The following is a 13,441-nucleotide window of genomic DNA, read 5'->3' as shown; positions in this document are numbered from 1 at the left end:
ACTTTGAGATGAATCTTGAACTTGGTTTCACAAATGGTAACTTGTACAATTCTTTCTCCTCTTGGGGAGTGTTAGAGGTTGGTTATGTGCTGTATGACTGGTTGGACCCCTGCTTCCCAATTGTCCTACTCTGCTTCCTTCTCACATATGTTTTATATGGAATAATAACCATTTCATGTGTAAATCAGGAACCATGGAAGGTTCTGTCTGGAACATGTTCCCAGAGCAGAAGTGCAGATCATTTCTTTGAGCAGTCGGTCAGTGACCGGCCTCCACTAGCTCCCTTGCTTCTTTGCAGATCAACGTGCTTCTCCAAGCCTTCATCTCACAGCTGAAACTCGAAGGCTTTGCGCTGATGGCTGACATGGTGTATGTGACCCAGGTGAGGAGTTGCACTGAGTGATGAGCAGAGTCTAAATAGTTTCTGTGCTCTCTGTGCTGTGTTCCTCAAAGCAAGGTGGCCTGATACTGCTGGCAGGCCAGCTGCCTGCTGCCACTTTAATTCACCACTCTATTGCGCTGATATTGAGCGTGCAGGAAGGGCGGGCTTTATAAAGTACTAAGAGGCTCTGTAGGTCCTTGTAGAGAGAGATCTACAGGGCATGTCACCCTCTCCAAGAAAAGTGACTTCCCACCATAGCTTCATGGTCATAAAACATGACAAAATATTTTATTAATTTCTCTGTCTTAACCTAAAAAGGTAGGAGGCAGAAAAACTCTCGTTTCTGAATTGGTATGAGTGATCTCCTCAGATCAAATTGTGGTAGACAAGACGTGGAGATTTCACAACTGGAATACTTGTCTTTCCCTAGTCGGCTGGCCGGTTGATGCGTGCAATCTTCGAAATTGTCCTGAACCGAGGTTGGGCACAGCTTACAGATAAGACCCTGAATCTCTGCAAGATGATTGACAAACGCATGTAAGGGCTCAGTGAGCTAGAGGCTGGTTGCTGTGAATTTGGGCCTTAGTGCATTTGATGTTCAGTCCTGGTGGCTGAGATATGGCATGAACCTAGGGGAGAGCTGGGAAGTGGGAAGCCCCTGTAGAATGTAGGGCTGGGGGAGCAACAGCTGGTATTGGCTTTCTGGTCTTTCTGCTGTCAGTTTCAGACATCTTCCTCTAATGCTAGGGTCTGTGTAGTTATTCCAGAGTGTTGGAAGCAGTGATGAAAAAAGTGGGGAAGGCAGTTTATTTACAGTGCTACAAAAGAGGTGACCCAGCTCTGTCTCCTTTCTGAATAGGTGGCAGTCCATGTGTCCTCTTCGCCAGTTCCGTAAACTTCCTGAGGAAGTAGTGAAGAAGATTGAGAAGAAAAACTTCCCCTTTGAGCGGCTGTATGACTTGAATCATAATGAGATAGGTGCGTGAAGGTCTTGTCCTGTCCTGCAGCCCAGTCACCTTTCTCTGTCAGCCTCCTACTTCCTGTTCCTAGACCCTGGGCACTAGTTCTCATGTTTATATCTTACTATTGTGTAAGGCCACTCTTACACTCAGGACTTTGAACTGTTAGTATTGCACTGAGGCTAAAGTGGGGATCCTATCCACTGGCTAGAATCTGCTCCCATCCACAGTCGCCTTGGGCCCTGTTTGCAGATTTGCTAGGCTGGCTGGGCCCAGCCCCAATACTCTTCTTCCTCATAGGTGAGCTTATTCGAATGCCGAAGATGGGGAAGACCATCCACAAGTATGTCCATCTTTTCCCCAAGTTGGAGTTGTCAGTGCACCTGCAGCCTATTACACGCTCTACGCTGAAAGTAGAGCTCACTATCACACCAGATTTCCAGTGGGATGAAAAGGCAAGGCTTGATGGTCAGACGGGTGGAGTTGGAGTTCCTGAGTGTCCCTCACTGGCTCATCATGATTTCAACCATGCTTGGGTTGGCAGGTCCATGGTTCGTCAGAGGCATTTTGGATTCTGGTGGAGGATGTGGACAGTGAGGTGATTCTGCACCATGAATATTTTCTGCTGAAGGCCAAGTATGCCCAGGATGAGCACCTCATCACGTTCTTTGTTCCAGTCTTTGAACCACTACCTCCTCAGTACTTCATTCGAGTAGTGTCTGATCGCTGGCTCTGTGAGTGTCTCCTAGGAACATACCGTCTAAAGATGGGAGAGGGCTTATTGCTTTGTTGTAGCATTGTCTCTTGTGATACAGACACAACCTAAGGTCTCCACTGCTCACAGATGAGCTGTGGAGGTCTGTGGAGGGTTGCTTCCTAGCATTCCGTTTCTTTCCTGACAGCTTGTGAGACACAGCTTCCTGTCTCCTTCCGGCATCTGATCCTACCAGAGAAGTACCCACCTCCAACTGAACTGTTGGACCTGCAGCCATTGCCTGTATCTGCTCTGAGAAACAGTGCTTTTGAGAGCCTTTACCAAGATAAATTTCCTTTCTTCAATCCCATCCAGACTCAAGGTAGACGTCAGAGTCTTTTCTTTCTGATTCCCATGCTTGCCTTTCCTTTTCTTCCTGAGTCAGGGTTTCTCCATGTACTAGTGCTGGCTATGCTGGAACTCACTCTGTAGCCCAGGCTGGCCTTCAGCTCAACAGAGATCCACCTGCCTCTGCCTCCCAAGTGATGGGATTAAAATTGTGCCCCTTCTCCGCCCATATCTGCCATCCATGCTTGCCCTTTTTTTTGGTTTACTTATTATTATATCTGAGTACACTATAGCTGTCCTTAGACACACCAGAAGAGGGCGTCAGATCTCATTTTGGATGGTTGTGAGCTACCATGTGGTTGCTGGGATTTGAACTCAGGACCTTTGGAAGAGTAGTCAGTGCTCTTAACCCCTGAGCCATCTCTCCAGCCCCCATGCCTACCTTTTTTTTTTTTTTTTCATGCCTACCTTTTTAAGGTTACCTAGTGATAAGTGTGTCGTGCGGCCGGCACTTTGGTGCTCTGCATACCTGCCTAAGGAGGGTGAGAAGAGTAAGGTCTTTCCATGTTGAATTTTCTTACTCCTGCTCCAGGTGCTAATGCGTGTTCCTTATGCTTTGGTGTTCATCCAGAGTATGACTTTGATTGGTACCTCACTCCATCATTATACATGATGACTGTTCACAGAGCAAGCACTGTGCCCAAGTACTTGGCTGAGCACAGGACCAATGTTTTCTCTCTTCTTCCATCAATCCTTTAAAAGGGTTACTACTTAGCGCCACAGTTAATTTACATTTCGTGATGAGGAAGCTGAGGCATAGGCAGGAGCTCTAATTAAAGCAACTCGTAAATAGCTCAGCTTGCTGCCAGGGCTCCCCTTCAGTGTTTGACTGCAGGAGACTTGCTGATGGGGCAGAGAAAGGTGTCTTGTTGCTGTACTGTGGCATGGTCCTTGAGAGACAAAGATGCTGGGTTTCTTTTGCTTCTTTCTTTCTATAAATCTCTTAAGACACCTGAGCTTGATCTCGGAGTCTTTCCTGCTTTGCAGGAGAAAGTATTGTGAGACACAGACAGCTGGGCCAGCATTTCAGGCTTCTCTGTGTACTGCATAGCTGATTGACTTTGTGGCTCATAATCTTGACGAATGATCTGTTTTACTCCCCCCGCCCCCACCCCCCATGTTTACTTTACACCTTTTGGGTTCCAGTATTTAATACCGTGTACAACAGTGATGATAACGTGTTTGTGGGGGCCCCCACGGGCAGCGGGAAGACTATCTGCGCGGAGTTTGCCATCCTTCGGATGCTGTTGCAGAATTCTGAGGGACGCTGTGTCTACATTACCCCTATGGAGGCTCTGGCAGAGCAGGTATGTAATATGCTGTGGGACTTTCTGTAAATTTCCCAGAAGCCACTCCATAGGTGACCCCAGGTGGAGGTTTTCTCATTTCTGACAACTGCATTATCATTTCTTTTTTGTTTGTTTTCAAGTCAGGGTTTCTCTATGGAACTCTGGCTGTCCTGAAACTTGCTCTGTAGACTAGGCTGAGCTCAAATTTGAGAGATCTGCCTGCCTCTGCCTCTTGAGTGCTGGGATTAAAGGTGTACACTACTGCCACCGCCAAGCACATTATCGTTTCTTAGAAAAAAGCTTTCCTGTCATTTAAAGGCTATTGTAGTTCAAACAATATCATTAATATAGTATGGTGGTAGCCGGGCGTGGTGGCGCACGCCTTTAATCCCAGCACTTGGGAGGCAGAGGCAGGCAGATTTCTGAGTTCGAGGCCAGCCTGGTCTACAAAGGGAGTTCCAGGATAGCCAGGGCTATACAGAGAAACCCTGTCTCGAAAAACAAAACAAAAGAAAACAACAATATAGTATGGTAGTACATGATTGTCATCTCAGATGCTTAGGAGGCTGAGGCAAGAGGTTTACTTGAACCCACAAAAAGTTTGAGGTTGGCCTGGGCCCCCATCTCAAAACAAAAAGTGGAGCATAAGGTATGAGAGTGGCAGCTGTCTGTTGTGTCTCCGTTTCCTCCTAGCAAGTGAGAGGTGAACATGTGATCTACTGTTCTTATGTCTCCCTCCCCTGCCTGACAGGTATACATGGACTGGTATGAGAAGTTTCAGGACAGGCTCAACAAGAAGGTAGTGCTGCTGACGGGGGAGACCAGCACAGACCTGAAGCTCCTGGGCAAAGGCAACATCATCATCAGTACCCCTGAGAAGTGGGACATCCTCTCTCGGAGGTGGAAACAGCGCAAGAACGTCCAGAACATTAACCTCTTTGTGGTGGATGAGGTCCACCTTATTGGGGGCGAGAATGGGGTATGCTTGGCTTTGTAGCACAGAGAAGGACTGGGCCCCACCCAGTTTGTGTTGGGCCTGAAACTAGGGACTAGGGTCTTCACAAAGATTTCAGCCTATTGCCTTATTTCAAAAGAGTGATCTGAGTTTATATATTATGTTGCTTAGTGAAGGTGTCTCTTTGAGGCAGGGGAACTATAATTGGGACTGCCAAAGGTGGTTCACTAAGGGAAGCTCAGGTAGAGGGTGGGGACCCTGGGCCTGAAGTGACTCTTTCTCTTCTTCCCAGCCTGTCTTGGAAGTGATCTGCTCCCGGATGCGCTACATCTCCTCCCAGATTGAGCGGCCCATTCGCATTGTGGCACTTAGCTCCTCACTCTCCAATGCCAAGGATGTGGCTCACTGGCTGGGCTGCAGTGCCACCTCCACCTTCAACTTCCACCCTAATGTGCGCCCTGTACCTTTGGAACTGCACATCCAGGTAGGACAGCCTTCATTCCTCCATGGCCTCAGGGATCCCTAGTTACCCAGGTCTAGAAACCTCAGTGTCTTTTTCCTTTGTTTCCAGGGCTTCAACATCAGTCACACACAGACTCGCCTGCTCTCTATGGCCAAGCCTGTGTACCATGCTATCACCAAACACTCACCCAAGAAGCCTGTCATCGTTTTTGTCCCATCTCGTAAGCAGACCCGCCTCACTGCAATAGACATCCTCACTACCTGTGCAGCAGACATCCAGCGGCAGAGGTAGGGTGTGCTCTAGTTTCTGGGATGAGTGGTGCATAGAGATCATGTTAAGTGAAGTTACCTCCTTCCCTGGATGTCCTAGGTGAGGGCAGGGACTAAGTCTGGGCTCTACCACAGACTGAAATGCCTCTGGCTTGTGCTTGTTCTCGTTCTGCCCAGGTTCTTGCACTGTACCGAGAAGGATTTGATCCCTTACTTGGAGAAGCTCAGTGACAGCACACTCAAAGAAACGCTGTTAAATGGGGTGGGCTACCTACATGAAGGACTGAGCCCCATGGAGAGGCGCCTGGTAGAGCAGCTCTTCAGCTCAGGTAAGAAAACCTCATCACCCAAAGCTCTCATGGCTGTGGGTGTCAAACTTGAGGATGTGGATGTCATGTCTTTCTTTCTAAAGATTTATTTATTTATTACATGTAAGTACACTGTAGCTGCCTTCAGACACTCCAGAGGAGGGCATCAGATTTCGTTATGGATGGTTGTCAGCCACCATGTGGTTGCTGGGATTTGAACTTGGGACCTTCAGAAGAGCAGTCAGCACTCTTAACCACTGAGCCATCTCGCCAGCCCTCTTTTTTTTTTTTATTTAAACAATTTTTTATTAGAATTTTCTTTATTTACAATTCAAATGCTATCCCAAAAGTTCCTTATACCCTCTCCCCACCCTGCTCCCCTACTCACCCACTCCCGCTTCCTGGCCCTGGTATTCCCCTGTACTGGGTCATATAATCTTTGCAATACCAAGGATCTCTCCTCCCAATGATGGCCGACTAAGCCATCTTCTGCTACATATGCAGCTAGAGACATGAGGTCAGGGGGTACTGGTTAGTTCATATTGTTGTCCCACCTATAGGGTTACAGACCCCTTTAGCTCCTGTGGATGTCATTTCAATAAGGAATAGAACTTATTTCATAATGCCAGCAGACTAATGTATGTCTTAATTCATTAGATTCCTCTAAAATACTTTTGTTGTCATTGGAACAGATATTTCTCCCAGGTAGATTAGAAAACAGTCAGGCACAAAAGCTGGTCTCATTTCAGAACATGGTTTTGTGGAGTTGGGCCATTGGCCAGTAGACCTAAGTTCTGTGTAGATACCAGACTGGAGGGGTTAGAACTTAAGAGATGGCTGTGGATTTGTGATTCTCTCCTGGCTGGTTGCCTCTTGCCTGCTACCTTTGTTGACCTGTGGCATTTTATGCGTTTTTCACTATTTTGGCACTTGTGGCAGAGCCTTGGTGTAGCCAACTCTGCCAGAGTCACTGTTACTCTGACTCTGAATCAACCTGGTTTGGATTTGTTCAGGGTAAGTTTGATTTTGCTGCCATGGCCTGAACCAGCCACACTTGGTTTGGTGTTAGCTTTCACCATCAGAGGGCCAATCCACCATGCAGTGAAGGTTTTGCTTTCCCTGGGTTTTGAGTTCTCTTGAATTGCGTTGTTTCTTCTAGGATAGTCTCAGAGCAAAAGGCGCCAATAGTGCGGTGCTACCTTTCACAACACTTCATTATGGTCAGACCTTGTTCCTACACAGCCTCAGTCTGATATTTGAAATGTAGCACAAGGTTGGCCACTGCCTGCCAATGAAGCAGATACTTTCTGGGAACCCTGCCCTCAATCTTCCTCTCCCTTACCCTGCTCAGGGGCTATCCAGGTGGTGGTAGCTTCTCGGAGTCTCTGCTGGGGCATGAATGTGGCTGCTCATCTAGTGATCATCATGGATACTCAGTACTACAATGGCAAGATCCATGCGTGAGTACAGTTGCTGTGGGCATTAACAGATCTCCCTCCTAAAGTGAATGTAAATGTACAAGTGCAGGTATAGAAAACTAAACATAGGCCAGAGCTCCAGATCTCAGGACCTGCTCTTACATCTCTCTCAGCAGTTTGGAGAGATAAGACCTTATATATAAATGGGGGGAAAGGAGGGTGTTGCTAACCCACTCCCATATTAGGAAAAGTGGGTTGGTCAAGTTCTCATCTTTGTCATGACAAGAAGTATAAGATCAGGCCGGGCGGTGGTGGTGCACGTCTTTAACCCCAGCACTCGGGAGGCAGAGGCAGGCAGATTTCTGAGTTCAAAGCCAGCCTGGTCTACAGAGTGAGTTCCAGGACAGCCAGGGCTACACAGAGAAACCCTGTCTCGAAAAAACAAACAAACAAACAAACAAACAAAAACAAAAACAAAGTATAAGCTCAGTGTTTCTCAGAACCTGAGTAATTTAACTTTATTGTTTTCTCCAAAATGTAGATTATTTTGAAATTAATTTTGAGAGTTTAAAATGTCTGATCTGGTTTTTGCTTTAGATTTTAGATTACTTTTTAACCTGAGACTTCAAATTTGATCCTTTAATAGATGTTGTTTGGCTTCTGGGTTTGTGGCTTTGGTTCAAGTTCCTTGAGTAACACATTCCTGACTCTTTCACTCTGAAACTAAAATAATGTGTGGGTAAGCAAGTGAAATGAATTGCTAAGCACACAGGTTTCTGTCCAGTTTTGCGGTAGTTTGACCTTATCTCCCTGCCTTTGCATCTTCCGTCCCTGTGACTGAAGGCAGGCAGGCCTCCTGACTTGTTTCTTCATTTGTCTCTTCTGCTACCAGCTATGTGGATTACCCCATCTATGATGTGCTTCAGATGGTGGGCCATGCCAACCGGCCCCTGCAGGATGATGAGGGGCGCTGTGTCATCATGTGTCAGGGCTCTAAAAAGGTCAGTTATAGGAAACTTTGATCTTTTAACAGATTCTTGAGTCCCTTTATTTTAAAATAAACTTTATTGTTTTCTCCTTTCTGCCAGTTACTTTTATAATAAGCTGGAGCCACAAAGAATTTTGCTCGTTTCTGCCACTGGTGGTGATTCCATGGTATCACCCATGTCTTCCCACCTGTTGTCTTTTTTCATGCACTGCTTACTGCTCTATCTATGTGGCTTGGCGTGGCCCGTTCCTGCTTTGTATTATATGATACTGTTTTCTAAATGTTTCTTCTGTTTGGCTATTCTGTCTATTATACAAAGGCCATTCATTCCCTGATGGATTGCCCTTGACCCTTTATTACCACGTTGCTATTTATTCTTTTTAATGCCTTCCCTCTCCCAATCCACAGGATTTTTTCAAAAAATTTTTGTATGAGCCATTGCCAGTAGAGTCTCACTTGGACCACTGTATGCATGACCACTTCAATGCTGAGATTGTCACCAAGACCATTGAGAACAAACAGGATGCTGTGGACTACCTCACCTGGACCTTTCTGTATCGCCGAATGACACAGAACCCCAATTACTACAACCTGCAGGGTCAGTGAACTGAAGAGCACACACTGCCCTCCAGGGTTTTCATAGTCCTAGCGAGGCAGTGTCCTGAGACTTCCCTCTTGTCTCTACAGGGATATCCCATCGTCATCTGTCTGACCACCTGTCAGAGCTGGTGGAGCAGACCCTCAGTGACCTGGAGCAGTCCAAATGCATCAGTATTGAGGACGAGATGGATGTGGCCCCTCTGAACCTGGGCATGATTGCTGCCTACTATTACATAAACTACACCACCATTGGTGAGGACCAGTGGCACGTAGCTTCTGGAGCCTGTTGGGATGAGATGTGCTAGCCAGCATTTGTCAGAGAGACGATAGTGCAGAGCGGCAGTGCAGCCCAGGCAGTGCAGCCCAGGCAGTTGATCCTTGTTATTGTTATTCTGCTCCTCACAGTGCCCTACCCCCACATTGGCTCTTCTCACATTCCCTTCTTTTCTTTTCTCTTCCTTTTTTTTTTTTTTTTTTTTTTTTTTGAGACAGGGTTTCTCTGTGTAGCCCCAGCTGTCCTGTTGTTCACTCTGTAGACCAGGCTGGCCTCGAACTCAGAAATCCGCCTGCCTCTGCCTCCCAAGTGCTGGGATTATAGGTGTGCACCACCACACCCGCCTTTTTTTTTTTTATTAAGATTTATTTTTATTTATATGAGTACACTGTAGCTGTCTTCAGACACACCAGAAGAGGGCATCAGATTCCATTACAGATGGTTGTGAGCCATCATGTGATTGCCGGGAATTGAACTCAGGATCTCTAGAAGAGCAGTCAGTGCTCTTAACCGCTAAGCCATCTCTCCAACCCATTCCCTAATTTTCTTTCAGAGCTCTTCAGCATGTCTCTGAATGCTAAAACCAAGGTTCGAGGACTTATTGAGATTATTTCCAATGCAGCAGAGTATGAGAACATTCCAATCAGGCATCATGAAGACAACCTCCTGCGCCAGGTGAGGGAATCAGCTTTAGTAGACCATTCAGGAGTGAAAATTTGTCTCATTAGCACATGGCTTCCTGTCACCAATATCCTCATGCATTTCTCATACCACTCTCATCCTCATACATCCTTCCGACACTATAGTTCTCCATCCTTCCTCAGAGTCTGGCTGGACCACACGGTGTATTTGGCCTGAGTGGATCTCAGGTAGGGTACTCCGTTTATCACGAGCTCTTTTTCTTTCACGTTCTAGTTGGCTCAGAAGGTCCCCCACAAGCTGACTAACCCCAAGTTCAATGATCCACATGTGAAGACCAACCTGCTGCTGCAGGCTCACCTGTCCCGCATGCAGCTAAGTGCTGAACTACAGTCAGACACAGAGGAGATCCTTAGTAAGGTAGTGTGACGGGTTTGGAGGTTCACTGGCCAGTGGGTGCTCAGAAGGCTGAGCTCCCAGCCCACCTGCTCTTATACCCTGTCTTCATGCAGGCAATCCGGCTAATTCAGGCCTGTGTGGATGTACTCTCCAGCAATGGGTGGCTTAGTCCTGCTCTGGCAGCCATGGAACTGGCCCAGATGGTCACCCAAGCCATGTGGTCTAAGGACTCTTACCTGAAGCAGCTGCCACACTTCACCTCGGAGCATATCAAACGTTGCACAGATAAGGTGAGCTAAGTGCTGGGTGATGTGCTTCAGAACATTGCTCCTAATCTGCAGGTGGGATGTGGGCAGCAAATATTAGCAGGAGAAACTGGTTCCTTTGAGGGAGTTCCATCTGAATCGAAATGCTGAGAGATGCCAGAAGTGGTCTGCATTCTTTCCAAAGCTGTTTTTAGATGACTTTGGCAGTGTGGGAAGTCAGATGAGCAGTTCTTTGGAGCTGGTGTTGCTTGCTTGTGGCCTGTATGCTCTGCTCTCCTGACCTGCATACCCACTGTAGGGAGTGGAGAGTGTTTTTGACATCATGGAGATGGAGGATGAAGAACGGAATGCATTGCTTCAGTTGACTGACAGCCAGATTGCAGATGTGGCCCGCTTCTGTAACCGCTACCCGAATATTGAACTGTCCTATGAAGTGGTGGATAAAGACAGCATCCGCAGGTGAGCAGCCAGTGTCCCAAGACCTGCCCTGGGGTCTCTTCCCACAGCCACAGTGCTCACATACTGCTTTGTTTTCAGTGGCGGACCAGTTGTGGTGCTAGTGCAACTGGAGCGAGAGGAGGAAGTTACAGGCCCAGTTATTGCACCGCTCTTCCCACAGGTATGGTATGTCCTGGGAGCTGGCTTTGCCATGAATCCATTTGAGGCCCCGTTGACTGGCTAGGTTTTGGGCATGGGATACATTTCACATGAAGGGAGGGTAGTTTAGGGGTAGTGAACTCACAAGACTGAGTTTTAATCTTGGAACCATGGATTATATTTCTTTATTGTTTTGAAACACTTTAGATAGCTGGTTGTTAACATCAGACAATGTTAATCTCTCTCTGACTTTTAAGGTACATTTATCTACAAATGGCTCCAGGACTCTTAAACTTTTGTAGTCTTTCTCAACTATATTTCACTCTGGTTCTAGATGCAATTGAATTTTAAAATGAACAGAAGGAAATCTCATCTTTATGTGGGAGAATTGAAAGTTGGATGCAAATGTTAGATGCACTTCATGTCCTTCTATAGACAAGCTATTCAAGTTGCTAAGGAAAGTACCACTGAGGCACATGGGCTCTACTGTGGCCAACAAAGAGGGCTTTTCCAGAGTGACAATGTCAGAAGAGGCCCCACAAGCTTGTTTGTATTCTCAGTGTTGCAGGTTCATCTCCATGTTAAGATTTCAGCTAGCTAGCCTTGTACATAAGTTTCTTAAGAACTTGAAGCTTATATGCTCCAAGGCTAAATCTCTAATAATGCGTCTTAGATTCAGTGACAAGCATTAAATTAAAAGGTGCACTGGGTTATAGGAATGAGATAGAACTGGAAAAAAAAATCAGTCTATGTATTTGAAGACTAAGCCCTTTGGGGACATCTTTAGACTGCTTAAAAACTCTTAAGGTGGGCTGGTGAGATGGTTCACTGGTTAGGAACACTGGCTGTTCTTCCAGGGATTCTGAGTTCAATTTCCAGCAACCACATGGTAGCTCATAACCATCTTCTGGCATGTAGGTGTACATGCAGACAGAGCACTCCCACATCAAAAACAAAAAAACCTCTTCAAGCGTTCCGGCTACTTTTAGAGTGTTAATCTGAGTTCTGTTACTCTATTTCATAACCACTCTCACACTTGCCTGTGGCCATCAAGTTTTACATACTCAAGTTGTTGGTTTTGGTCCCTGTAGAAACGTGAAGAGGGCTGGTGGGTTGTGATTGGAGACGCCAAGTCCAACAGCCTCATCTCCATCAAGAGGCTGACCCTTCAGCAGAAAGCCAAGGTGAGTGTATGCAATCGTCCTGCACCTATCCCTGTGGCTGCGTAGGGCTGCTTCCTCCCAGGTCCCCACTAACCTGATTTCTGCCTGTTCTCTCTAGGTGAAGCTAGACTTTGTGGCCCCAGCCACAGGTGGCCACAACTATACCCTGTACTTCATGAGTGACGCATACATGGGATGTGACCAGGAGTATAAGTTCAGTGTGGATGTGAAAGAAGCTGAGACAGACAGTGATTCAGATTGAGTCTGAGGCACTGAACCTGAAAACATGAATGTGGACTAGGTCTGTCAGGCTGAGGTCTGGCCATTCAGGCCGCTGCTGTCCCCAGTCCACATCCAGTTACTGTCCTACTTTGGACCTTAGTTCAAGGTCTGGGTCTAGTATTTTCAAGTGTCATGTCAAGCATGAACTGTACAATATTTGGAGGCATGGTTTTCTAGTTCCTTGAGTCAGACATTCTAATAAATAATTTGAAAAAACTATATGTCCTTAACAGTGATGCTAAATTTTCTTTAATCAAAGGTTATGAGCTGGGCGTGGTGGCGCATGCCTTTAATCCCAGCACTCGGGAGGCAGAGGCAGGCGGATTTCTGAGTTCGAGGCCAGCCTGGTCTACAAAGTGAGTGCCAGGACAGCCAGGGCTACACAGAGAAACCCTGTCTCGAAAAACCAAAAAAAAAAAAAAAAAAAAAAAATCAAAGGTTATGGCCAAAAAAAAAAAAAACCAAAAAACCCTTTTTGGCACTGACCTTTCCTATGGAGTACATAAAGAACAAACTTGCCCTCTGATTGGGTTAGTCTGAAGGACAAAACAATGGTACATAGCTTGTCTTCAAAGTTACTGTCATAGCAGGAGCTGACTCCCATCTTGGCCAGAGAACAAAAGGTAGAGGCTCCTGTTGATCTATGTTGTAAAATTCCTTAGCCTTCCCTCCCAGGAGGCAGCACTAGGGTGGTTAAGATACACCAGGTAGATCCGACTTTTGTCTCCTTAAAATGGCTTATCACAATCTCAGACATGGTTATTTCAGATGTCTGCTTTCTGCTCTTGGGGACACCATGAACAACATGAATAACGCTGAAAGGTGATTCATTTTCCCCTCAGCCAGCCGTTTTAAAATGATCTCAATACCCTATTCCCCCTTCAGAAAACTAAAAGCACAGCCCCCAAAGCTTTTATTACCTAGGTTATATTCATTGATATTTGTTACATTAAAAATTAAGGCAGTTTTTTTTTTTAAAAAAAAAAACCTTCATTAACATATTTTAAGAAAAATAAATCCTGGGAGAAGAGTAGCATGGTACAGTGTTATAATCACTTTACGTCTAGCTTACGAGAAGCCAGTTAGCC

The 13,441-nt window shown here is 46.2% G+C and overlaps 1 protein-coding gene across 1 annotated transcript in view; it reads left to right on the top strand.

Moving 5' to 3' along the window:
• The window catches only part of Snrnp200 (small nuclear ribonucleoprotein U5 subunit 200), a 33,151-nt gene extending 20,558 nt beyond the window's left edge, over positions 1–12,593 (top strand). The window contains exons 24-45 of the mRNA XM_021156986.3: positions 299–382; positions 813–919; positions 1,242–1,360; positions 1,642–1,796; positions 1,886–2,075; positions 2,244–2,417; positions 3,590–3,750; positions 4,484–4,711; positions 4,980–5,171; positions 5,259–5,437; positions 5,597–5,748; positions 7,079–7,187; positions 8,038–8,146; positions 8,542–8,731; positions 8,821–8,985; positions 9,561–9,682; positions 9,923–10,066; positions 10,159–10,335; positions 10,610–10,770; positions 10,849–10,930; positions 12,000–12,092; positions 12,190–12,593. Coding sequence (XP_021012645.1) covers positions 299–382; positions 813–919; positions 1,242–1,360; positions 1,642–1,796; positions 1,886–2,075; positions 2,244–2,417; positions 3,590–3,750; positions 4,484–4,711; positions 4,980–5,171; positions 5,259–5,437; positions 5,597–5,748; positions 7,079–7,187; positions 8,038–8,146; positions 8,542–8,731; positions 8,821–8,985; positions 9,561–9,682; positions 9,923–10,066; positions 10,159–10,335; positions 10,610–10,770; positions 10,849–10,930; positions 12,000–12,092; positions 12,190–12,333 — 3,237 coding nt within the window. The 3' untranslated portion in view covers positions 12,334–12,593. The remainder of the gene's footprint in view (positions 1–298; positions 383–812; positions 920–1,241; positions 1,361–1,641; positions 1,797–1,885; positions 2,076–2,243; positions 2,418–3,589; positions 3,751–4,483; positions 4,712–4,979; positions 5,172–5,258; positions 5,438–5,596; positions 5,749–7,078; positions 7,188–8,037; positions 8,147–8,541; positions 8,732–8,820; positions 8,986–9,560; positions 9,683–9,922; positions 10,067–10,158; positions 10,336–10,609; positions 10,771–10,848; positions 10,931–11,999; positions 12,093–12,189) is intronic.
• Positions 12,594–13,441: the final 848 nt, after the last annotated feature.

This window comes from Mus caroli, unplaced genomic scaffold (assembly GCF_978045245.1).
Source record: "Mus caroli unplaced genomic scaffold, Mus_caroli_1 scaffold_2, whole genome shotgun sequence".
Taxonomy (NCBI): domain Eukaryota; kingdom Metazoa; phylum Chordata; class Mammalia; order Rodentia; family Muridae; genus Mus; species Mus caroli.
Note: the sequence above shows the minus strand (reverse complement) of the source record. Positions and strands in the feature narration are given on the sequence as shown.